The sequence below is a fragment of the Protopterus annectens genome, chromosome 5.part1, assembly GCF_019279795.1.
Source record: "Protopterus annectens isolate FY-2018-M chromosome 5.part1, PAN1.0, whole genome shotgun sequence".
NCBI classification, from domain to species: Eukaryota; Metazoa; Chordata; order Ceratodontiformes; family Protopteridae; genus Protopterus; species Protopterus annectens.
This window is the reverse complement of record NC_056736.1, coordinates 90,579,606-90,606,905: the sequence shown is the minus strand read 5'-3', so window position 1 is coordinate 90,606,905 and position 27,300 is coordinate 90,579,606. Positions and strand designations below refer to the sequence as shown.

The window sequence follows — 27,300 nt, the reverse complement described above, 5'->3', positions numbered from 1 at the left end:
AGCTTGGCAATACACACATTTTCAAGTTTTTGGTTTTAGAGTTAGTTCACACAGATGGAAGGTTAGGTAACTTACAGAACAGAGTGGAGGAAAGAGAAAGTAAATGGATCTTAAAGCTCCAAGCACACAGATTTGGGCTCAATGATAGGCTCACTATTAAGCCTTTTTTAGCTGCTAGGTCCCTCAAGCATTGACACGAAGTTTTTGTATAAACAATTTATTTTATTTTATTGCTCTTTTAAGTTAATGTGACATCATTTTATTGTTTTTTATATATTCAATGACATGAAGTTTTTGTATAAACAATTTATTTCATTGCCCTTTTAAGTTAATGTGACATCATGTTATTCTTGTATATTTAAAGACTCATTTTGTAGCATGTCTTTATGTCTGATGAAGCGTTGCGAGTCAACGCGAAAGCGCTCACACCAGTTTCTGCAGTTTTCGCTTTTAATAAAGTGGATTTTTATCTTACAAGTTCGAGCTTTATTATTCAATCGAGCATTTTTGGGAATCGATACAGCTTATGGTGCACTCTATACTTTTTGTGCTTGATTTTGTTTGTCTAAGGAGAGTGCTTTACCTGGCAGCGTGATTTTTTCTTTTTACTTTAATGCCTGGATAAGTGCTTATTTATTAAATACAAAAAACTGCTTTCCACTAGACAAATGAGGAAAGTTGAGTGCTGTAGTAATTTGCAGCTTATGTAGTGCTTACAATGAGTTCTGAACAAGTGCTAAGTTCAAAGAAACAGATTTGAGTGCTGAAACTAGAAAAACTGGCTAGTTATAAGAAACAAAACTAAGCTAGAAGGCTTCCCTCCAACACAGAAGGGCTTGGGGGCTCAGAAGCCTACAAACAGTCTAGACCACTTAACAGGAAAGGCAGGAAACAAGCTTAATTTTTTTTTTGTTCTCTTTCCCAGATGCTCTCTTTGTACACAGTAGGAGTGCCTGAAATCAGAATATGATCTCACTGCACTCAGTTGAGTGAGCAAATGAGATGGGCCCAGAAGGAGTATCCAAACACAAATTTACAAGAGGGGTGGGCAGTTTCAAAGCCACTAAGATTAACACCGAAACAGAAACAGGGAGGGCAGGTGGGAAAACTAACTAAAGAGCAGAGTCAAAACTTCCAGTTCAGTTAATAATCATGCAACATAGTTAAATCAATTTAAATACTGTATTATTTGAAAAAAAAATGCAGATATATCCTGTCAGAACAGAAAACAGTGGCAGATAGACTAAGCAGGTCCTGGATGGACCCTCACAAGATAAAACGTATCCGATTTTCCACAAGGTCAGAGCTGCTTTGCCACTAATCCTTCTTTCCTGCTAACATTTTTTTTCTGAATTTCCCCTGAATCTAGCCATTCATTTCCAAGTTTACTTTCCACAGCCAAAAAATAAAGGAGATAAGAGTCTTCATACATTGGATATGCACAAGCAGCTCAAGTACTACCATGACAGAACTAAGCCCTCAGGAAAGCTGAACAGTGGTTTATTTCCTAATCTGGGTCTAAGAAGGGTCAATCTAAGAAGGGGCAGCCTGTCTCTAAGCAAATGATTGCTCATTGATTGTCCTGTGCTGCCTGTTTTTGTTTCACCCACCATGGTAAATCTATTTCAGGCAAGGATAAGGAACATTTCACTAGAGCCTTATCCTCATTGATGGCATATTGAAAAGGAGTGGACTCTAGAAGCATTCTAGAGGCAGCAGCCTGGTTCTTCATTCATACCTGTACAAAGCACTACAAACTGAATTCTTTCTCAAATTCCAGAGCAGGTTTTGCAGGAATCATTCTACAGGAGCCCTTGTATCCTTATCTTTCCTCCTCCCAGATAGGGTAAGCTTTGGGAATCTTCCATATGCCACTGAGGCATTGTGAATGAAGAACATAGTACAGTTACACAAGTCCTACTTACCTGTAATAGTAGATGTTCAAATTTTACACTGCCTCAGTGTCAGCATCCACCCACCACCCCTCTTATTTTGTATACAGTTCAATGGTATCCACCCTTGTGTTGGTTGTTTATAGGTTCATAGGTTCATACTAGGCTATCTGCCCGAGGGCATTTACAAGCCTAGCCCATAGTTTTGTGGCTTACGCCACCCCTTTAGTATGGGGAACTATACCCATTATTTTGCTGTGCCTCTGTCGAGCAGTGACACTGAGGTAATCCCTGGGGTATATCTGCGATCTCCCATCCATTGGTCAAGATTTCTCTTGAACAAGGCCAGCGAGGTGCTCTGCCTCACATATACCGGGATTTTATTCCACAGCATAGGGAGTCTTTGGGTGATGAATCTATCCCTCCAGCACGTCCTATTAATAGCCGTGTCGAGGTTTAAGTCTCTCGCCCTTGTGGCTCTGATGGATCTAGATTTTTTGAGGTGAAGCATATTCATCAAATCTGGGTTTGACATGGCCTTGTATGTTAGGCAAAGGTCACCTCTGAGCAAGCGGTAAGCGACTGAATAGAGCTGGAGTTCTTTCAGTCGGGCAGCATAGGACAGATGTTTGAGACCCTTTATCCTTTTGGTGAGGAACTTTTGTGGCCTCTCCAGCTGCTGCAAGTGTCGGGTCAGATACATTCCGAATGGGGCATTGTACTCGATCATTGGTCTGATGAGTGATGAGTATAGGGAGACTATGACCTCCCTTGATCTAGATGAGAATCCCTTCATGATAAGGTGGGCAATGTAGAAGGTCTTCCTAACTACTTTAGCTACATGGGTGTCGAATGACAGACTACTATCAACCTGGGTCCCCAGGTCCCTGATAACTTCTTCTGTGCTCAGTGGATTGCCACCTATTTGGTAGCTAGGGGTAACCTTGTTTTTCCCGAAGGGTATGACTATGCATTTTTGGCATTTAACTTTAGGCCATGGCTCTGGCACCAGTTATCCGCTTCTGTGAGACCCTTCTGAAGGATATCTGTGTCAGATGTGTTTTCTACTATGGCCAGTTTGCAGTCATCTGCAAACTTTGTCAGCCATAACCCTCCTGTGTTTGCTTGTACTTGGAAGAAGATGCCAAACAAGAGTGGGCCCAGGACTGAGCCCTGTGGTACACCACTTGTGACAGGCTTTGAGTCTGACATGGCGCCAGCAACTCTGACCCTGTGGGTTCTGTCACTCAGCCAGTTTGCAACCCATCTTGTGATGTATGGGTTAACATTTAAGCTGATGAGTTTTTCAATGATACCCGAGTGGGGTATTGTATCAAGGCCTTCGCCAGATCGAGGTAGGCTGTATGGACTGCCTTTCCCTCATCAATGGCTTTGGTGACTGTTTCAAAACTCAACCAAGTTTAGAAGGCATGATCTGCCTTTGACAAAGCCAAACTGGGATGGATCCAAAGTCTGCAAATTTCCTATGTCTTTATTTATGAGGTCCATTATGATCCTCTCCATGGCTTTGCAGATAAGGCTTGTCAAGCTAATGGGCGGTAATTTCCAGGGTCGGTGGAGGCACCGCCTTTGTGAAGTGGGACCACAGTTGCAGTGCGCCACTCCCTGGGTACATATCCAGAGGTAAGACTATGATTAAACAGCTGTCCTAGCTGTGGGTTTAATTCCTCGTTGAGTTCGTGGAGCACACAGCCGGGGACACCATCAGGTCCCATGGATGCTGTGTTTTTGCTTTGGAGAGAGCAGTTCTCACTTGGGCGTTGGAGATGTTTGGGGGCTGCAATCGCTTGGTATAGATATCTCTCCTTTGGGGAGGGGAGAAGTTTGCACTGAACCTGTCAGCCAGTATGTTGGCAATGTCTGTAGGATCAGTAATCTTCACATCATTTTGAACTAGTTCTGAGCATATCTGGGAGTTTCCTCCCAGGTTTCTAACATAGCTAAAGAAGGCCTTATGATTGTCTTTTGAGTCTTTAGCTATTTTTCTCTCAAAATTTGCTTTGGATGATTTTATGAGAGCTCTTAGTTTTTACTTATAGTGATCAAGGGTGTCTTACCTTTTAAGGATTTTGCTCTATCTTGTAGTAGCTTCCTCCTTTTGTTGTAGAGTTTGTTTATGGCTGGGGTCCACCAGACTGGACGCTTGCCTTTGGTACAAAGAGTCTTTGTTTTGCTTGGGATTGCCTTATCCATGCAGTCCTGCAGGTGCTGGTAGAAGGCATTTGTAAGTGATTCAGCGGCTTGAGTACTGTTTTCTGCCGCTCGGGGCCTTAAAGGAGACCACACTAGTCTTTAGAAGTGTGAAGTCGGCTTTCGAGAAGTTCTTTACTGTGGTCTTTTTATTTCAGGTGGGGTGGGATGAGGACCTCCAGCGAGATTAGTTTGTGATCTGATCTCACCAGTGAGGGGTATACTTCGGTGTTGAACATTGTGCTCCCATGTTCGTGATGATGAGATCAAGTATGTTTTCTCCTCTTGTGGGGATGGTGACTAGTTGTTCCATGGCATTTGAGTTTATGAATTCCAGGAACTTTTGGGCTAGGGTGTTTGGGCTTGAGTAGTGTTTCCAGTCTATATTAGGGTAATTGAAGTCACCTAGTATGATGGTGTTTGGTGATACATTTATCCCTCTAGTGTTTTCAGGAAGGCCATGTGAGGTTCCTGAGTTTGTGAGGGTGGCCTGTAACATGCTACAATTTGCAGAGCAGTCTTGCCTATGGTTAATTGCACCTGGATGGTCTCCGATGCATCGTGCATTGCCACCAGTCTTGAGGTGTGGGTGTCCTTGATGAATATGGATACCCCCTCCTTTCTTGGTATTGTCCGGATTTTGGGGCGGTACGCATGATAAGAGGTAAAACCTGATAGTGCTGGGGTGCTCTCAGGAGCCTTGAACCAGGTTTCTGTCACTGCACAGACATCGATGTTCTCCATACTGAGAAGGGCCTCGAGTGCGTGCATTTTGAGATTTAGACTTCTGGCATTGAGCAGCATTACCCTTAGTTTTTTCCTTTTTGTGTTCTAGGGTGGTAGGTTTAGAATTTGAGCCTTGCCTAAAAAAGGCACTATGGGGGTGGCAAGAGCCTTTGCCAATATCCGGAATCCCAGGGGTGACAGGTGCAAGCCATCCCTTGCGAAGCAGCGTGGCTTGTCCAGCATGTCATCCCAGGCAGACAGACATTGGATCCCCTTTGAATGACACCAGAGTTTAAGCCAATTGTTAAAGCTGATCATCTTATCTCTGTATTGTGGCATCATTCTTGTATTTGTATTTTGTTTCTGTTAATTGGTTAGTTTCAGGGAATTCTTCCTTCTGATTCTTCTCGTTTGTTTTCCTATATAGTATTAAAAGCCTGAATAACTGACTGACTTTCTGTGACAGGACTTCCCTTGATGGAAGGGGCTTAGCCAATCTCCTATCACAGGGGTCAGAGAAGGGTATTCTGGAAAGCTGCTTATGTGAGTTATTGCAGGGGAGAGACCTATATGCTGTTTAGGCAGTGTGAAATTCGAACATGTACTGTTACAGGTAAGTAGGACTTGCGCAACTATACCATTTTATAGCAAATGTGACAATTCTCACTGAAATACATATCCTTTTTCTGCCTTCTTGTTATTCGCTTTGGTAATGTTTTTTCCTCTGCTGACTTGCTGTCAAAACTCTTGCAGACTGTTTAACCTTTCCTGTTTGTGTGAATTTTGCATAGGCATATTTAGTTTGTGAGAAATTTGATAGTAGATAATCTTTACTTCTAAATTTTGCAGAAGGGAGCGGAGAACGAGGAGAGAAGGATGCTAGCAAAATCACAACATACCCTCCCGGTAGTGTCCGATTTGATTGTGAACTTAGAGCTGTTCAGGTCAGCTGTGGATTTCATCATTCAGGTTGGTACCAGCTTAAGATGTGCACAACCTACTTTATTGCTCTGGGTTTTTCTGTGCTGTGGATTTTTTTCTTGTTGTTTTACATTCAAATATACTTTTTGTTGTTTCTCCTTCCATCCCTGAACTTCTAGTTCTTCCTGTTGTTCTGTTGAAGCTTTCATTGTCCCTGTCTTACTGGTGTAAAACCCCACATCATTGTGTGTGTGTTTGTGTGTGGGGGGGCTCCTGTTCTAGCTAGATAAGCTGTTTGATAGTTTGTTATTGCTGAACAGTGGGAGGCAAGAGCTGAGCATTTAGGTGGATATAGTCTATAACTTGGATAGAATACAGATGTTTTGTGTATTAATTCCTGGCAAGCTTTTAGACTCAAAATAAATTGCTTTCTATGTCAATACCATTTAGCAGCATTGCAGTTCATCTGTACGGCAGAGTCAAACCTCATGCATTACTCAACTGGGACTAGTCATGGTCTCCATTAGTGGAATCTACTTTGGAATAAAATCAGAGGTGTAGCTAGCTCATGTAGTACCTTGAGCTAATGTCTGTTCTGCCTCGCTGCTTCCTCAGCTCTTCATTTGAAAAACAAAAACTAAATAAATAAGTTCTGCTATGTAGTGGCTGGTGCTCCTAAAATGCATTTTCCAGCCAGGTCCTGTATATGAATCCCACCCCCACCCCTCCTCAGCTGAAGGGCAAGTTAAAAAAAAAAATTACGTGATCAGGTACCTGGGGCTCCTGAAATGCATTAGCCAGTCTGATTCCATTTCTGTGCCCTGCCCCAGCCTTCCTTCCTCAGATTTAACATGTTAAAAAAATTTAGATTGAAACTGTACCAAATTGCTTGTTACAAATGTGAAAAGCAGTTGCAATAGTTTGCACTGTGCACAGTGCTACAACACTATGGTTTTAAGTTAAAAAGGAAACTATTTAAAACTGTTACAAACTGCTGCATTTATAACAAGCAGTTGCAACCGTTTATACCTTGCATGGGGTGTTAAATTGCTCAGATTTCAGTTAAAAAAAAAAAAAAAAAAAAAAAAAAAGGTGAGAGCGAGAACTCTTACTATGCAACTCTAGCAAACAGTTGCAAGAGTTTATACAATGATCTAAGTGCTACAACACTCATGTTTAACTACAAATGCAATACCAGCTTTTAAAAGCCAATAAGCATAAAAAAAATGCCTAAAAATCAGAAATAGAATTTTTTTGTTATCATATTGCCAGTCAATACCAGCTTTGAGATTGCCTGTAGTATATTGGGCTGTTAAGGAAGACCACAAAATTGATAGCTGCTATAAGTGCAGGTGGTTAATTCTAGCTTTTAATAATAAATTGTTATCCTGCTTTTCAAGAAAGAATGTGCTAATTTTGCACTTGGAAAGCAGTTCAAAGTCTGACCTTTCTCATGTTTTGTCAGGTGTGCAACCTGTCTTTGCCAGTAGTGAGCTCATTATTGGCTTCTGAAGGTGGCATACTTGCCACTCTCTGCTTCAGTGGAGATGGAGGGTATTGTGGGGATGCACACTAAACTTTCACCCTTTGGGATGAATCTCAGGCTTCTTATGGAGGCCATAGTCAACCAGCTTTATCTATTGTTATCTGGTCACTGAGCAGAGCAGTAGTATTCAAGACTAAGAAGTCTTGTCCTGGGGCAGCTCCTCCAGCCTTGGTGGGCTGGCAAATTTCCAGGTTTTAGAGGTTTCTTTATTACATTTCATCCCATGTCCAAGGTTGTGTCTTTGGTACTAGACCACAAGCAGATGTTAGATATGTGGTGATAATCTGAGGCAAGGATGAGAGAATGTCCCATTATGGAGTTTAATTTGAAGTCTGTGCTGTATCTGACACAAGGCATATACCCCATTGCATACTGCTGTGGCTACATACAATCAAGTTGTGGTTCTTGGTGCTGTGTAACCCATCACCAGCCTGTTACATGCAAGTTTTTTTTTTCTTTGTATTGCATGTGAGCATTGTCACATGAGGTAGTAGGTGGCATTTTAGTCCCTCACAATCTGGTTCTTACATTGAGTTGAAGGATAACTACCACTTTTTCTGAGATGGAGAAAGAGTTCACCACTCTCTTTGCCTCTCCTGTGGATTATCTTCCATTTCAAGGTCTGTCAGGCCTACGAGGATCAACTTGGACTTCCCTCCAGACCCCTGTTCCTTTTTTTCAGCCCATTGTAGACTTTCTAGGGAAGGACCCTGGTGAGCCCTGGGGTGTCCTTCCCATTTAAGTGAGTCATTTGTGATGTCATCCACACAAGAAGTGTGTGGATATTCTGACATTTCCCTTTCAGTCCCAAGTAAGGCAGATGCTTCCTGTAAGCCTTCTGCTGAGTGTATACAGAAGATTACAGAGCATCCCATTCCTAATTCCTTTGTGATCTTTTTAGCCCCGCATATGTTCAGAAGACCGCACCATTTTACCATTCCACCAATGGGGAGGAGTCTACAGTTTTAGAAGTATCTAGTAAGAAAAAGAGAGATAAAACTGCTCTCCCACTTTTGGTTTTGGGCCTGTAATTAATAATCTTACCTGTCCATTCCAGTACCATTTGGTTGGGAGTACTTTGGGCAAGCCTATGGAGCTTTCTGAATGTTTGCTTAAGACATGTCTTTAGGAAACAGTCTACAACTTCATGTCAACAAAACTCCTGTTGTCAGACCACAAAAACATCCAACGATCCAACCAAAGTGTACGGAAGCCACAAATACCAATCAAAAAGAGAACTTTATTGTATGGTAAGCGCTTTCATGGTGTATCACACACCACTTCATCAGAACTTTTATCAACATTCTAGCATCAAAACCTTGTATGCTACAATCTTTTCAAACCAACCTATCATCACAATTGCATAATTAGCCAATTACCATCATACAGAAACTTTAAAAAGATAGTGTTTTCTATCACATCATTTAAAAACACCATTCACTAACATCCTGCATATACACACATGAAAACACACAAACTCCGAAATATCCATATATAACCATACTTCATAAAAAGTATGTAAAAAAAATCTAAACAATAAATACATACATGGACACAACTATATAAAAACAAAAATAATAACATATATTTTTGAGGGACACATTACTTGCATTACTGATACCTGCAGTATTGATGCAAAGACCTATTTTGCAAAACAGGCTTTAACGGGATCCTATCATTTAAGCCCTTGCCCGTTTGCTTTAAGTCTTGTAATCCAACGTGTTTCAGAGGTGTCTATCCTATTTATAAAATCTCCTCTGCTCTCATTCTCTCTTACTACTTCCATGATTAGGAACCTAAATGTGTGCTCAGATCCTTCATTAAGCACATGCTTACCCAATGCATTCGTTAGGTTTTGGTTCTTAATATTCAACAGGTGTTCATGTATCCTAAACCTCAGTTCTGTATTTGTTTTTCCTACATAGAAACTGGAGCAGACATTACACACTGCTAAATAAACTATATTCCTGCTATTGCAATTAGCTGTAACATTGAACTCTACCTCTCTCCCAGTATCAGGATGTTTAAATTTATTAATGATATTCAATGTGAAAACTTGAAATTATTGTAGCCACGGAGTACCAATAAGTGCTCCAACACCAAAAATGTGCAAACGCAAAGTTAATAGTACCACAATAGCTGCTCCTTGTACAATGAACCACAACTATTACTCACACAGTTATGGAAAAGCTTCCGCTAAATCCTTAATAACACTGTGCAGTTATTTGTTGTAAACGACCAGAAATACTGCTCACAGGAAGATGACCACTCGATTCTGCTTTAAAACATTATCGTTAGTTCCATTGGAATGCCAAACAGCTGCTGGTAACAACGTACTTCCATTCCAAAACGCCAGCCACAGATTGTTAAGTAAGACAAATGGTTTTATTAAACATAAAACGCTGACAAAACTGAATGGACCACTGTGTGTTTAAGCTGAGTAGAACTTCAAAACGCTTAAAGAACACTAAAATTGTGGTCCAAATAGAAATTAATACATAAACAGAAATTGCAACGGACTGAATTAACGGTCGGTTAAGCGCTTTCACCCATTGCTTATGGGCTTCTTCAGAACACCAGTAAAATCAAGAGTCCGTCTTTTAAAACTTTAAAGGTGCCAAAACAATGAACACCATCTCAAAATTTAAAGAAACAGTATACATATTGTCAAATCATAACACTATTCAAATTCCAGCTACCCAAGCAATATTGAACAACATTATTAACTTAAAACTTTATGAATAATCAATAAAAAACAATCTTGTATTGATTGTGAAATATTAATTGTAATATTGAAAAATAAAAAGTTAAAATATCTCGTTAATTAGCTGTATGAGCATACATGTCCATTTAACACCCTTATAAAATACCCTTATATATAATCAACTAGTGATATTACAAAACCTAACCAAAGGCTGCCTAACTACACTACTACTCCTAAAATGTTTCTAATTGTGTACTACCTAACTCCACTGTATATTGTTGCAAATTATTGTGTAATTATATGAAAAAATTGTGTATTAAAAAATGTATATAAAAAAATTATATATAAAAATTTTTTGTATAAAAAATTTTTTTGTGTGAACCATACCTCAAGAAGGATGTTACCATGTATATTGTATTCTACATACTGGCCTCCAGAATAGCCTTCATAGAAATGCTGTCATTAAGTCCCGGAGGTGTGGTGGCATCTGTATATAGCTGCCACCTTACTTCACGATAATTTAAAAGTTGTTTGACATCTCTACCTCTGGATCTGTCCTAACAATGTCTAATGAGGCAAATTTGAATTGATGTTTGGGGCCATTAGTTTCAATGTGCTTAAGCACTTTTCAAATCCTTCCTTCTAATATTGTAAGTGTGTTCATATATGCGTTTTTTTAAGCTTCTTTCCGTTTTTCTGACATAGTAACTTGGACACTCTTGACAGACAGCTATATACACAACCATCTTCGAGTTACAATTCCCCTTAATTAATCTAGTTTTTGGTCTAAACATATTATACAAAATTATTTCCTTTTTATCAAATATATAACAACATTGACTGCAAGATCCACATTTAGTGGTATGTTGATTTGTACCTTTTATATTTGCTTCTCTTGATGTACTGTTTTTCTCTAAATATCTCTTGATATTGGCTCCCATCTTGTATACTACTCCAGGTTTGTCTCCTAATATTTTTCTTATGGTTTCATCACTGGATAAAATATACCAATAGTTGTTAATGATTTGTATCACGTCATCTGATCTCGGACTGTATAAGATTATTAATGCTCTTTGATGGTGCCCTTCAAATTTGTCACTCAATAGCTGTTTACCATAAAGTCCATTAACTAGGTTTACTTCATTACCTAAACCTAGCAAGGGTTTATAAGTTGTACCCCATAGACCTAATACATATTTGTCTACCCCATTCAATAATTTCTGGGGATACCCTCTCTCATAAAACATAGTATGAATGTATCTTATTTCATCCAATAAAGTACCATACTCGGATGTCATTCTCATAGCCCTTATGCATTGACCCTTATGTGTGTTCTGTTTTAACTTCTTAGGATGACAACTCCCATATGCCAAATAATCATTGGAAAGTGTTTCCTTTCTGTATATTTTCGATTGTAGTGTACCCATTTGTGAATATACTAATGTATCAAGATAAGCCATACCATCCTTATTATATGAATGAGTAAATTTTAAATAATCACTACTTGTATTTAAAAACTGGATGAAATCTAATAATTTCTCCTCACAAGAATTCCAGATAATATAAATATCATCCAGAAATCTCACATAGTGGACAATATGTTGGAAGAAAACACTTGGGAAAAGAATGTTGTCTTCCCAATCAAGCATGACCAGGTTGGCGTAGATAGGAGCACAAGCTGCTCCCATAGCAACCCCCCTGGTCTACCGGAAATGTTCCCCTTCATTGTATATAAAGTTGTTGTCCAAAACTATGTCTAACATTTCAGTGATTAAACTGACCTCATTCCATGTTATACCTGCATGTTTTCTGATACTGTTTCCAAATGCCTCAAGACCAGCAGTTTTAGGAATGCAAGAAAAAAGGTCAATTACATCTATTCTTACAAACATATATCCCTCACTCCATTTCTGTGTAGGAAAATACCACAAGAATTCCCACGAATGTTTAACAAGATGGGGTATATAGGTATATACATGTTTCAATTTGAAGTCAATATATTTGCCTATAGGAAATGTTTTAGATTTACTCCCATAAATAATAGGCCGAAATGGGGGATCAGATATGTTTTTATGAATTTTCGGAATCCCTACCATTGTGGCTAATCTAGGACACTCCACCTTTAAAAATTTGTAAGTGTCTTTGTCAATCCTACCAAATATAAAAAACTCATCTATATAGCAGTCTATTCTCCGATGAGCTATAGTAATCTCATTCAAAGTGGTAGGTTCATAATTCCCTGATCCATATAATATATTGTGTATCTTATTTATATAATCAAAATTGTCATATACAACTACCCCTCCGCCTTTACCTGGTTTCATTACCCTTATGCTGTTGTTATTTTGCAAATTTCTGAGTAAATCTCTTTCCTCTTGGGTCAAATTGCAGTTTGTGTAAATGTTTATATTCTTTATACATCTTATAAATATCTCTGGACACCACTTTCTCATATGTCTCAATAATGGGGAATTGTACTGGTACGAGTGTACTCAGAACCTTTAAACCAGTGTCCTTAGTATGGTCAACCACTTTTCTATCCTTATTGTGTGTATTGTTGAACATAATGGCCAAATTCATCTTCCTGGTAAACATCTTTATTTCCACTCAACAGTCTACCAAATTGAAGTTGGGTGTCGGAATAAACTTCATTCCTTTCATTAAAAGGGAAAAACGTTCCTGACAAATCTTAATATGAGCATGATTGTATATATTAAAACCATTACATGTGTGGGTCACTCCTGTAACCGTAATAGTCTTATTGCCAGGTGTATGTCTAGGAATATCCCCATACTTTTCCCTCACCATCTGCGATTTTCCCATTGCTTCTGTTTGTTTTTGTCTTTCTGATGAAAGTTCCTCCCTGGATACCTGTATGGTTCCCCCTGTTGCACCTGTTCCTTCCAAAAATGTGAGTTGTAAATACTTTATTGGTTGTAAACCCCATCATAATTAGGTTCTTTCCTATTGGTCTCCTCTAGATCCAAATGTTTCTCATTCTTCCTACCCCAATAATACACTCTTCCCTGTTTGTAATGTTCAACATCCCTATTGAGCTTATTTTGTTTGTTCTCACTTAAAGTGCGAATCAGTTTCTCAGCTAAGTGATATTGTTTGTTATACAAACTTTCCCACTCAGTGAAATGTAGATCAGTAGTAATTCTCATGTTGAGATCTTCTGTTTCTTGTATAAGTCTGCCTAATTTCTCATCATTGTGTTTAATAATTAGTAACATAAATTTCTTTCCACATTCGTCAAAAAACTGATTAAATTCATTAATAACTCTGTCATTGAGTGTTAAACCCATGGATTGTTTGAAAAACCTTAATCCTTTAGGAACAACTTTCATAGATATACATTTTTGTAAATATGCATTGTCTATCTTAATACTATTAATGTTTTTCAATTTTCTCCCCAATGAAAATATCATATCCTTTAATGTCCCCAATGTTTCATATTGACGAATGCGGAAAGAAATTTGTTACTAATTATTAAACACAATGATGAGAAATTAGGCAGACTTGTATAAGAAACAGAAGATCTCAACATGAGAATTACTACTGATCTACATTTCACTGAGTGGGAAAGTTTGTATAACAAACAATATCACTTAGCTGAGAAACTGATTTGCACTTTGTGAGAAAAAACAAAATAAGATCAATAGTGATGTTGAACATTACAAACAGGGAAGAGTGTATTATTGGGGTAAGAAGAATGAGAAACATTTGGATCTAGAGGAGACCAATAGGAAAGAACCTAATTACGATGGGGTTTACAACCAACGAAGTATTTGCAACTCACATTTTTGGAAGGAACAGACTCAACAGGGGGAACCATATAGGTATCCAGGGAGGAACTTTTATCAGAAAGACAAAAACAAACAGAAGCAATGGGAAAATCGCAGATGGTGAGGGAAAAGTATGGGGATATTCCTAGACATACACCTGGCAATAAGACTATTACGGTTACAGGAGTGACCCACACATGTAATGGTTTTAATATATACAATCATGCTCATATTAAGATTTGTCAGGAACATTTTTCTCTTTTAATGAAAGGAATGAAGTTTATTCCTACACCCAACTTCAATTTGGTAGACTGTTTAGTGGAAATAAAGAAGTTTACCAGGAAGATGAATTTGGCTATTATGTTCAACAATACACACAATAAGGATAGAAAAGTGGTTGACCATACCAAGGACACTGGTTTAAAGGTTCAGAGTACACTCGTACCAGTACAATTCCCCATTATTGAGACATATGAGAAAGTGGTGTCCAGAGATATTTATAAGATGTATAAAGAATATAAACATTTACACATAGACTGCAATTTGACCCAAGAGGAAAGAGATTTACTCAGAAATTTGCAAAATAACAACAGTATAAGGGTAATGAAACCAGATAAAGGTGGAGGGGTAGTTATATACGACAATTTTGAGTATATAAACAAGATAAACAATATATTATATGGATCAGGGAATTATGAACCTACTTCTTTGAATGAGATTAATATAGCTTATCGGAGAATAGACAGCTATATAGAAGAGGTTTTTATAGATGGTAGGATTGACAAAGACGCTTACAAATTTTTAAAGGTGGAGTGTCCTAGATTAGCCACAATGGTAGGGATTCCGAAAATTCATAAAAACATATCTGATCCCCCATTTTGGCCTATTATTTTTGGGAGTAAATCTAAAATATTTCCTATAGGCAAACATACTGACTTCAAATTGAAACATGTATATACCCTATATACTCCATCTTGTTAAAGATTCGTGGGAATTCTTGAGGTATTTTCCTGCACAGAAATGGAGCGAGGGATATATGTTTGTAACAATAGATGTAATTGACCTTTTTTCTTGCATTCCTAAAACTGCTGGTCTTGAGGCATTTGGAAACAGTATCAGAAAACATGCAGGTATAACATGGAATGAGGTCAGTTTAATCATTGAAATGTTAGACATAGTTTTGGACAACAACTTTATATACTATGAAGGGGAACATTTCAGGCAGACCAGGGGGGTTGCTATGGGAGCAGCTTGTGCTCCTATCTACGCCAACCTGGTCATGCTTGATTGGGAAGACAACATTCTTTTCCCAAGTGTTTTCTTCCAACATATTGTCCACTGTGTGAGATTTCTGGACGATATTTATATTATCTGGAATTCTTGTGAGGAGAAATTATTAGATTTCATCCAGTTTTTAAATACAAGTCGTGATTATTTAAAATGTACTCATTCATATAATAAGGATGGTATGGCTTATCTTGATACATTAGTATATTCACAAATGGGTACACTACAATCGAAAATATACAGAAAGGAAACATTTTCCAATGATTATTTGGCATATGGGAATTGTCATCCTAAGAAGTTAAAACAGAACATATATAAGGGTCAATGCATAAGGGCTATGAGAATGACATCCGAGTATGGTACTTTATTGGATGAAATAAGATACATTCATACTATGTTTTATGAGAGAGGGTATCCCCAGAAATTATTGGATGGGGTAGACAAATATGTATTAGGTCTATGGGGTACAACTTATAAACCCTTGCTAGGTTTAGGTAATGAAGTAAACGTAGTTAATGGACTTTATGGTAAACAGCTATTGAGTGACAAATTTGAAGGGCACCATCAAAGAGCATTAATAATCTTATACAGTCCGAGATCAGATGACGTGATACAAATCATTAACAACTATTGGTATATTTTATCCAGTGATGTAACCATAAGAAAAATATTAGGAGACAAACCTGGAGTAGTATACAAGATGGGAGCCAATATCAAGAGATATTTAGAGAAAAACAGTACATCAAGAGAAGCAAATATAAAAGGTACAAATCAACATACCATTAAATGTGGATCTTGCAGTCAATGTTGTTATATATTTGATAAAAAGGAAATCATTTTGCATAATATGTTTAGACCAAAAATTAGATTAATTAAGGGGAATTGTAACTCGAAGATGGTTGTGTATATAGCTGTCTGTCAAGAGTGTCCAAGTTACTATGTTGGAAAAACGGAAAGAAGCTTAAAAAAACGCATATATGAACACACTTACAATATTAGAAGGAAGGATTTGAAAAGTGCTTTGTATAAGCACATTGAAACTAATGGCCCCAAACATCAATTCAAATTTGCCTTATTAGACATTGTTAGGACAGATCCCAGAGGTAGAGATGTCAAACAACTTTTAAATTATCGTGAAGTAAGGTGGCAGCTGTATACAGATGCCACCACACCTCCGGGACTTAATGACAGCATTTCTATGAAGGCTGTTCTGGAGGCCAATATGTAGACTACAATATACACGGTAACATCCTTCTTGAGGTATGGTTCACACACAAAATTTTTTTATATAAAAAATTTTTTATACAAAAAATTTTTATATATAATTTTTTTATACACAGTTTTTTCATATAATTACACAATAATTTGCAACAATATACAGTGGAGTTAGGTAGTACACAATTAGAAACATTTTAGGAGTAGTAGTGTAGTTAGGCAGCCTTTGGTTAGGTTTTGTATATCACTAGTTGATTATATATAAGGGTATTTTATAAGGGTGTTAAATGGACATGTATGCTCATACAGCTAATTAATGAGATATTTTAACTTTTTATTTTTCAATATTACAATTAATATTTCACAATCAATACAAGATTGTTTATTGATTATTCATAAAGTTTTAAGTTAATAATGTTGTTCAATATTGCTTGGGTAGCTGGAATTTGAATAGTGTTATGATTTGACAATATGTATATTGTTTCTTTAAATTTTGAGATGGTGTTCATTGTTTTGGCGCCTTTAAAGTTTTAAAAGACAGACACTTGATTTTACCGGTGTTCTGAAGAAGCCCATAAGCAGTGGGTGAAAGTGCTTAACCGACCGTTAATTCAGTCCGTTGCGATTTCTGTTTATGTATTAATTTCTATTTGGACCACAATTTTAGCGTTCTTTAAGCGTTTTGAAGTTCTACTCAGCTTAAACAAGCAGTGGTCCATTCAGTTTTGTCAGCGTTTTATGTTTAATAAAACCATTTGTCTTATTTAACAATCTGTGGCTGGCGTTTTGGAATGGAAGTACGTTGTTACCAGCAGCTGTTTGGCATTCCAGTGGAACTAACGATAATGTTTTGAAGCAGAATCGAGTGGTAATCTTCCTGTGAACAGTATTTCTGGTCATTTACAACAAATAACTGCACAGTGTTATTAAGGATTTAGTGGAAGCTTTTCCATAACTGTGTGAGTAATAGTTTTGGTTCATTGTACAAGGAGCAGCTATTGTGGTACTATTAACTTTGCATTTGCATATTTTTGGTGTTGGAGCACTTATTGGTACTCCGTGGCTACAATATTTTCATGTTTAAATTTATTACTTGTGTCTATAAAACCACATTGACTGCATTTCGTACATGGTAGCGTGCCCGTATCAGTATCGATATTAATATTTAAAGTCGTCTTGGTTTTTATAGGATAATATAGATGTCTTTTTAAACAAAAAAATGGGTTTTTCTCCCACTGTATCTCTTATCCTAGCATCATGTGTGAGGATGGGCCAATATTTCTTGATAACTCATGTTATCAGAACCATATTACTTGAATACTGGGTGGGTACCTTCACAACTTTCTTTTTCCCTTTTGGGGTTATGCTATCTTCCCTTTCCCTGTTCAAAAAAATAGGGCTTACCAGTGGTACTCAACTTCACACTCTCATTTATCAAATCGCTAGTAACACAGGCTGTATACCCTCTCTCCCCAGACCTTTGTCTTAGGGTTATATACTTCATGTTCAAAATCCTCCTCCTCTGCTGTTAACCTGGCGGCTCTTAGTCTGCCCCTTAACCACATTTTTAAATATATGTCTAGGGTGCAAACTTCGATGTAAAATTGTATTCCTATGATATTCTTTTCAGTGTAGTTTAGAGGAGAACTCGCCTTCACTTGTTTTAAATACCTTAACACCAAGAAAATCTACATCAGTATCTGAGACCTTGATTTCAAACTTCAAAAATGATGTATTGGTCTTGACCTTATGATAAAATCTATCCATATCTTCTTGATTCCCATTGCATAACAGGAAGAGGTCATCAACGAAACGCTTATAAAATATTATCTGCTTCCAAGGCCCATTGCTTATGTTGTTACTTTCCCATTAGGTCATCACTAGATTGGCATAACTATTGGCACTCAACGTGTCCATAGCCACCCCTTTCTGTAAGCACAACATGTTCAAACAGCATAACATTGTTAATAACCTGTTCCATCAACAGACAAACTCTCAGTTTTTGTTTGGCTGTAGGTTCCATCCTTGTTTAGGTACTCCCTTAACATCTCTACACTTGTTCGTTGGGAATAGATGTAAAGAGGGACTGGACATCCATTGTTACCAGCTTAACACTATCCATAAACATCTGACCACTATCCAAAAACTCAAACAGCTGACTCAAAAATTGTTTAGAGTACCTTAAAACACAACTATTTTTATCTACTATTCATCTCAATGTCTTCTCCAAATACATAGATATGGGTTCTGTTGCCCAATTTCTGCCTGAGACTGTAGGCCTCAGGGGAGGATATACGGGATCTTTATGTATTTTGGGAAGTCCCTGAATGATAGGGGTCAAGGGTTTCACCACTCTAAAAAAAATAATTATATAGGTCTTCAACAGCGGTAACTTTTGGTATACTTGATCTGATGATATTTAGTAGAAATGTATTGTTAAAACTTATTTTTGGGAACAAGGAAGGAATGGAAGTGAGAGCTTTTAGAAAGCCCAGCACTTTCATCCCTCCGAGTCATCCCATTGAAGAAGTGTTTAGCAGTTTATATGAAAAAGAGATCTTTGATTTGTTGGAAAGCAAGCAAAGTGCACATTTTAATAATCTGTCCAAGGAAGAATATAAAGCTTTGAATGTTTTAAAAAATGATAGAAGCATTATATTAAAACCAGTGGACAGAGGAGAGTCAGTGGTCATTATGAATAAATGTCATTATGAATCAAAAATAAAAGGGATGTTAAATGACACCCATACTTATGAAGTTATCAGTGTACAACAGATGGAATTATTAAGGAAGTTGGAAAGTGTTTATATGATTGTTTGATGGATAACTGGATTACTGAAGACCTATATAATTATTTTAGACTGGTGAAGCCCTTGGCCCCTATCATTCAGGGACTTCCTAATATACATAAAGATCCCAAATATACCCTCCCCTGAGGCCTATAGTCTCAGGCAGAAATTGGGCAACAGAACCCATATCTATAGATTTGGAGAAGACTTTGAGACCAATAGTAGATAAAAGTAGTTGTGTTTTAAGGGACTCTAAACAATTTTTGAGTCAGCTATTCGAGTTTTTGGATAGTGGTTAGATGTTTATGTATAGTGTTAAGCTGATAACAATGGATGTCTGTCTGTCCCCAATCTTAGAATGCAGCAAGTAGTAAATTTCACAGCTACCAGCAGCTCTACATCCACATAGGACAAGCTAAGGAGTAGATTAGAGCAGTAAGAGTAAACATCTCAGTGATACAATGTATAGTATTACAATCTTACACGAGGCTTAGGCATAAGCCGGCAGAAGATGACGAACAGATGTTAAGGAGTAGTCAGTCAGCCAGTCAGTGCCATATACACAGGCGGCCAAATATTTGTTGTATTCAAGTAGTTAACATTAGAATGTATTATGATCATCTATGTGAATCTTTTCAAGATGAGATGGCAGTAGAGTGCAGATAAAAGGGACTCGTATGAGTGCTCGCAGTTATACACACACACACACACACACACACACACACACACACATTTGTTTTTGTGTCTGTGCTTGTTTGACAGTCCTCTGAGTGCTGGAGGAGTCTATGAAGGAAGTGGTAGTGAATGACCAATGCTGATTTATCCATTTCCTGGGGGAGAATCTGGACCACTGCTTTACTGACATCATGCTGAGACTGGGAAGGTATGAAGGACGAGGGCACGTACATTGACTTTACAAACAGTGCCATCATCATCCACATCGTTATGAGTATCTTTTTGATTATCAAAAAGTCAGTATCATGATTGCTGTTCCCATTTCTTTGTGATGTAACATTCTTCTGCCATTCTATGTCTATTTTTATTTTTTTTATTATTTAACATTTGTTTACCAGGAAAGTACAACTTGGAACAAGCCAGTTTTCAGCGAAGGCCCGGGGAGACGCATGTCTTTGTAATGTGGGAGGAAACCAGAGCACCTGGAGGAAACCCACTCAAGCACAGGGAGGACATGCAGACTCCGCACAGAAGGCACCCTAGCTGAGAATCAAACTCGAGAACCTCTTGCTGTGAGGCTACAGTGCAACCGCTGCACCACTGTGCCATCCAGTAATATTTCCATGTCCTTGTAGTATTTTTCATTCATTGCATTTATGCTACTTATTGCAGCCTTTTCATGAATTGAATTTTTTTCTGGCATATTACTTTTATTGGAGTTAAGCCATTAAGAATACATACACGGAAGCTAACACTTTATGAAAGGAGCCAAACAAACTTGTTGGAGTCTGACAGGTTCTTGACTCCTGTAGAAGAGACATCTGTAAGTTTTGTTTTGCTTTGCCCACTTTTTCATTATTTATATTATGTTCTTTGTGACATCTGTAAGTTTTGTTTTGCTTTGCCCACTTTTTCATTATTTATATTATGTTCTTTGTGAATCCAACTTGGTAAGATTGCCTGATGATCTTCGTGTTTCACTGTTGCAGTCATCACATTTGGGTTATCCTGCCAGGGTAGCCGTCAATCGGCCTGAATACCAGAGGCTTAGTATTTCTTTGTCGGTTGCTGTCGCTCCAGGACTGACATCAGGTCATCAGTGGTATAAAAACAGCCAGCCGACGCCATTACATCAGTCTTTCTTGCCGAGGAGCCCGAAGCAGAAGTATTTTGCACGAGTGCTGGTCGGCCGCTACCTGAGTTTTCATTTCCAAAATTGAAGTTGAAGTCTTCTAAAGCTGAGTACCCCATTGGGGATCCTTTTTTCTTGCTCTAACCAATGTCAGAAAAAGTTAACAATTATCTCGCCTGTAGAAAGCAAATACCACGCCGAGATTTCCATTCTTACTGCGTCACCTGTTTAGGCCCAGACCACGATGTCCCTCACTGTCGGTTTTGTTCAGATCCAGAACTATATGTCATCGGGCCCTTATTGTAGCTAAATGTTTTTGCTCTCAATCTCCGTATTCCGAGGTGGCTTCGGTAAGCCGTCAGACTACTGACCTCCCGAAAAAACATGGGATAAAGACAGAGACAGACCGCACAGGTCCAAAACTGCCGACGACGCTTCCGTTAAGCTAGTTGCCAGTTCTCCTGTACTCAGTGAGGTGCTTTTGCAGCCCCTGATGCCTGCTTCCATGGGTTCGCAGGCCGCTACCGAGACCCGTTTGGAGTCCGGTATGCCATGAGACTCTTCTGTGACTATGGAACCTGCGGATGTCTCTACCTTGGATGAGTCCGGAGCTGCTGTGCATGCACCGGCTTCCGAGGAAGTTCTTCACACTACCGATATTTGACACAGACGACTTCTTTTGCGTCTTCAGTTCTTTCTAAAACTACAGAGTTTCTAAGGCCTAGAGTACGAACTATGCCTAAAAAAACGATGACCCAAGCTCAAGCGCCTGCTTCCATACCTCAATCTCAAATGCTTAAAGTGGCAGAAGACCTTATCATGCTGATTAGGGGAAGTCAGCCTACCCCTTCTAAAAGAAAGAGGCTTGTCCCAAACAGCTTTATCCGACCAAGAGTCCGACGACTCTGAGGTTTCTTATTGTCAAAACATGCCTTTATCTGCTTATGAGGATTCAGATGCAGAGGAATCCATTCCTTCTGCCTCTCCTCCAACGGATTTTTCTTTTGGTGAAACCTTACATACCTTGAGAAGAGCATTTCCATTGGGAATGCCAGGATTATCCTCAGTCCAAAAAGAGATTCGGGGAATTTTTAGATTTACCACAGCACAGACCCTTAGCTATTCCTCCTGTGCTAGATGTTATGGATGATGTTTTTATGGAATCCAGTCTAACTCCTGATACTCTACCTCCTGCTCCCAGGAAACCAGACAGGAATTATAGAGTCCCTGACACTCACATTTCTTTTCAAAAATCCTACTGCTGACCCAGAGGTCATCTCCCAAGGACCTAAAGGAATAAAAGCAACCACAGCTAGGAATCCCACCCCTTCAGTCAGGGATTCCCGAGCTTTAGACAGATGGGGTAAAAAAGTGTACACCTCTGCAACTCTTGCCATTAGAGCATTAAATCATCAGTTCCACATGCTGAAATACCAGCAACATACTATGGAACTAGATAAGCAAAAATTATCTACATTCCCAGACTGTTCCGAAAATAAAGAATTACAGGAGCTTATGCATTCTGCAAACCAATGTGGGTTTGACACCCTAGAAGCATCCTGCAAGGCAGCAGTCATAGGTTCTGTACTTAGAAGGAATGCTTGGCTTAAGGAACAAAACCTTACCAGACCATGTCAAATCAAAACTGTTGGATGCACCACTGAACAAAGACGGTCTGTTTGGCACCAAAGCAGAGGAGGTTTTAAAAAAGATGGAAGAAAAAGCTAAGTCTATGCAAGCAGTTAAAGACTTTTTGCAAGTCCAGCCTCTGAGATTCAGTAGACATTGCCCCTCAAAACATTGGTCCTTTCCAGCCCCCTCAAGGCAGCCTCAGACTAGATCTGGGGGAAACAGACCCCAGACAGCAGTCCCAGGGAATGCAGAGATCTAAGCAATGGAGTACCTCCACTTCTAAAACACGGTGTGCTAAGCCACCCCTTATGGAAAGAATTCACAATGACTTTCCAAATCTACCTCTTACCTCTGCCCACCTGCTTGTTCCCCTAGGAGGAAAACTTGCATCCCATGCAAACAACTGGGCCTCCATCACCAACGATCGATGAGTCCTCAACAGTGTCCCAGGGATACAAATTTTATTTCCACACACTGCCAATCCCAAAAGGGTTCTTCCCAGATCTTCCTCCAAACCAGGGGGCAGAGGCACAAAACCAAGTTCATTCCCTGCTCTCCATAAGGGCAATTCAGCCTGCTCCTGCAGACCAGATAGGCCAAGGTTTCTATTCCAGACGTTTCCTGGTACCCAGAAAAGAGGGCAGCTGGCATCCAATCTTATCTATCCATTCTAAACACCTTCCTGGTAGTACCAAAATTCAAAATGATCACCCTCCAGCAGCTTCTTCCTATGCTGTCCAAAGATGCCTGACTAGCTAACCTATACCTAAAAGAGGCCTAATTGCACATCCCAGTCAGACTCGTGCAGGAAATATCTACATTTCAGGACAGGATCTATGCATTGTCAGTTCTCTGCACTTCCCTTTAGCTTATCCAGTGCTCCCAGAGTTTTCACAAAATGCGTGGCTCTAGCCATTGCTTTTTACAGACAAAGAAATATTCAAATTTACCCCTACTTGGACGACTGCCTGATTCAGGCAGACAGGAAAAGCTGCTGCAGCACCTGACATTTGTAAAAGACCTACTGACCTCACTGGCATACACTATAAATGAAAAGAAATCCAAACTAGTCCCCAGTCAGAAAATTGTATTCCTGGGAGCAAGCCTGGACACAGCATCCCAGATGGCATTCCTTACTCCAGAAAAACAAGCCTGTCTGACAGGCTACTTCTCTCAACTGGCCATCAGAACCCAGTTATCCGCAAGGAAAATCCTGCAAGCTCTAGGGTTCATGGCCTCCTGCATTCTACTAATTCCATATGCCAGACTGCATATGAGGAAACCTCAGTGGTACTTAAAGAGCCTTTGGTGTCAACATTCTCAGGACCTGGAAACTGCTATTCCTATGATACCTTGTCTACGGAAAGTTTTTCTTTGGTGGGTAGCAGCATGCAACCACAACAAGGGACTTCCCTTTTCCCAACCCCACGCTGCCCAGACCCTAACCACAGATGCATCAGACTGTGCCTGGGGTGCACACGTGGACAGCAGGTGCATTCAGGGCCACTGGACCCCAAATCAAATTCCTCTGCACATCAACCAAAAAGAGTTGCTAGCTGTTCAGCACGCTCTGACAGCTTTCAGACCCTTACTCTGTCCGGGGCCACTAATAATAAAAAACGGCAACACCACAGTGATGTGGTACATCAACAAGTAGGAGGGAACCCTCTCTTACCCACTCTGCAGGCTAGTCATGACCCTTTGGAACACGGTCTCAGCCATGCATATTCACCTGCTAGCACAATTCCTGCCAGGCAACCAAAATTCTCTGGCAGACAACTTAAGCAGAAATCTCGTAGACCCACACAAGTTGCAATTAAACCACAATACCTTCAGCCTCGTAACCCAGAAATGGGGTACCCCGAAGGTGTACCTGTTTGCATCCCACAACAACCACCAACTCAGCAAATTCTGCACCAGGGACCCTCACAGCAAGGCCTGGAAAGTGGATGCCCTATCCTTCCCATGGGCAAACCTCTTGATCTATGCATTTCCCCCCTATACCTCTTCTTACAAGGGTATTATTCAAAATAAGGGAGGAAAGACCAAGGGAAATCCTGATTGCCCCAGACTGGCCACGCCAACACTGGTACCCCCTACTGCGCAGTCTGTCACCATTGCCTCCATGGCACCTCCCTCAGATTCCAACTCTCCTGACTCGGCAGGAGGGAGAGTTCTTGCATCCACAATTGCAGACCCTGAACCTGGCAGCCTGGCTTATTCCTTGACCTCTCCTTTAGTGGCCAGCCTAAGCAAGCAGGTTCTGGACGTTATACGTGGAGCTAGATGACACAGCACTAGAAAATTCTACGCTGACAAGTGGAAAAGGTATTGTTCATGGATCCAGGCTAAAAGAGCTGAACCAGCACAGTCCTCCTTACCTCTCATCCTGGATTACCTAGCCAGACCTACTTCACAGAAGCTTATCCTTCTCTTCTGTTAAAATCCATGCCTCTGCCATCTCTGCTCATTACAGCACAGAGCCACCTCTCTTCTCACACCCTCTCATCAAGCAGTTCCTTAGAGGGACTAACAACTTAAGACCACCCAGAAGAGCCCCTACCCCTGCTTGGGACCTTAACTTTGTGTTGGAAAAGCTCACACTACCCCCCTTTGAGCCTGCAGCTTCAGCAGAGTTAAAATTCCTCTCTTGGAAAACAGCCTTGCTTCTGGCCATCACCTCGGCTAGAAGAGTGTCTGAACTACAAGCACTCATGGCTTTGGAACCCTTCATCATTTTTTATGCTGACAGGGTCTCCTTCAGGACTAACCCGATTTTCATGCCCAAAATGGTGTCCAGTGTGGCTCTCACCAAATCTATTCATTTGTCCACATTTTTCCCTAAACCTCAAAATTAGGGGGAAAGGATCCTGCACTCTTTATATGTACACAGACAGCTCAGATTCTACCTGGATAGGACTGAGCCCTTTAGGAAATCTGACCAGTTACTAGTCAGCTTTGCACCAGGGGCAGAGGGCAAGGCCATATCAGAACAAACCATTTCCAAATGGATAGCACACTGTATCCATTTCTGTTACAAACGCCATGGGAAACCACCCCCACAAAGGGTCAGAACACATTCCACTAGGGCAACTTCCACCACTGCAGCCTTTCTCAGAGGGGTTCCTACCAGGGACATCCTGGAAGCTGCAACATGGAGCTCTGTTCATACCTTCACCAAGCATTACCACCTGCCTATCTTTTCCAAATCTAGGGCAGACTTTGCAACCGCAGTCCTGCAGGGCATACTAGCCAGCCCCAACTCTTCTTGACTGCCTCCACCCATTCTTCAGCTTTGGGAATCAACCCAAGTGCGATGACTGCAACAGTGAAACACGAAGAACATAGTACAGTTGTGTGCACTTACCATAAATGTAGATGTATGAGGGTTTTCACTGTTGCAGTCCTGGTTTTCCACCCTCCATCCCCCTTCTCTCTCTCGCTTCCTCACTCTTTACAGGGCTATTTGGTATTTACTTTCTACTGGTGGTATTTTTCCACCATGACCTAGCACCCTGTTTGGGGGCTCCTGACATTTGGGGCAAGAAAAACTGATGTAATGGCGTCAGCTGCCTTTTTTTATATCACTGACAACCTGCATCAGTCTTGGATCAACAGCAACCGACGCAGAAATACTAAGCCTCTGGTATTTGGGCTGACTGAGGGTTACCCCTGGCAGGATAACCCAAGTGTGATGACTGCAACAGTGAATACACTCGAGCATCTACATTTATGGTAAACTGTACTTTTCCTGAAATCAGTAATAGCAGATATCTCTTAATGATAATTGTAAGTAATATATGTTTGTGTGTGTGCATGTGTCATATATATGACAAGGTTTGTAAACAAATGTATTGAAACTTGCATGTTTGTATTGGTTAGGGTATAACATATTTGTTTTTTGATTAGTGGTTCTAATGGAAACTGGAGATGTTTACACCTTTGGATATGGACAACATGGACAGCTGGGACACGGTGATGTTAACTCCAGGTAGGGACCAGTACAAATGGCTAACATTTTTCCAGTTATACTACATGGTTTGCTTAGAAAAAAATTTAAAGTATCTCATCATACTGCTGTACAGACACCTGTTGCCTGTTGCTTAGCATTAGTTCTTTAGTGTAGTCACAGTTGGATTTGCTGTCCACTTGATTATCAGTTCATTAGCACATCTGAGAAGTCTGCCTTGGGTTGCATACTCTACTTTTGTGAGGAATATTCTGCTGTCACTCTGATTGAACAAATATCAGGGAAATAAATTTGCTGATTGTAACTTTTGTGTTAATCTGCCAAGGACCTTTGTTTAACTTAGATTCCTTTACATATATAGCTTTTTTTCATTGGACATGCTTCTACTAAAATGAGAACCTTTAAAGATATTCTGACACACAAACTTTGGGGACTAGTAGGTTTGAATTCTTAGTAATAAATGTTAATATGGATTATTGTTATAATATTGATGATGGCTCCCAACTGAAGTGTCAAAATGTTAGCACTCAAAATGTCAACAAGCCAGAGAAAAAGACTAAAAACCCAGAAAAAGAGTGAATTCAAAGATCACTCTTCTCCTTTAAACTACTTTTTTTGCACGCACACCCGAACTTATATACACCAACTCCGAGGTGGCCACACCACAGAGAAAAGGGAATATTCTGAGAAATGGCCATATTGGACTTGATATATGTAAGTCCATTTTTCAGCCATTCAGCCTCTGTGTTTTGGGACGTGCTATGGTCCCAACTTTTCAAATGGTTACCATTCATGACATATGGAATCTTTCA

General features: G+C 39.6%; 1 protein-coding gene across 1 annotated transcript in view; it reads left to right on the top strand.

Annotated features, from left to right (window-relative positions):
- MYCBP2 (MYC binding protein 2) overlaps window positions 1-27,300 on the top strand; it is a gene marked incomplete in the record, with an annotated part of 5,088,083 nt that overhangs the window by 1,516,604 nt on the left and 3,544,179 nt on the right. Inside the window, 2 exon segments of the mRNA XM_044072904.1 lie at window positions 5,679-5,798; window positions 26,428-26,509. Coding sequence (XP_043928839.1) covers window positions 5,679-5,798; window positions 26,428-26,509 — 202 coding nt within the window.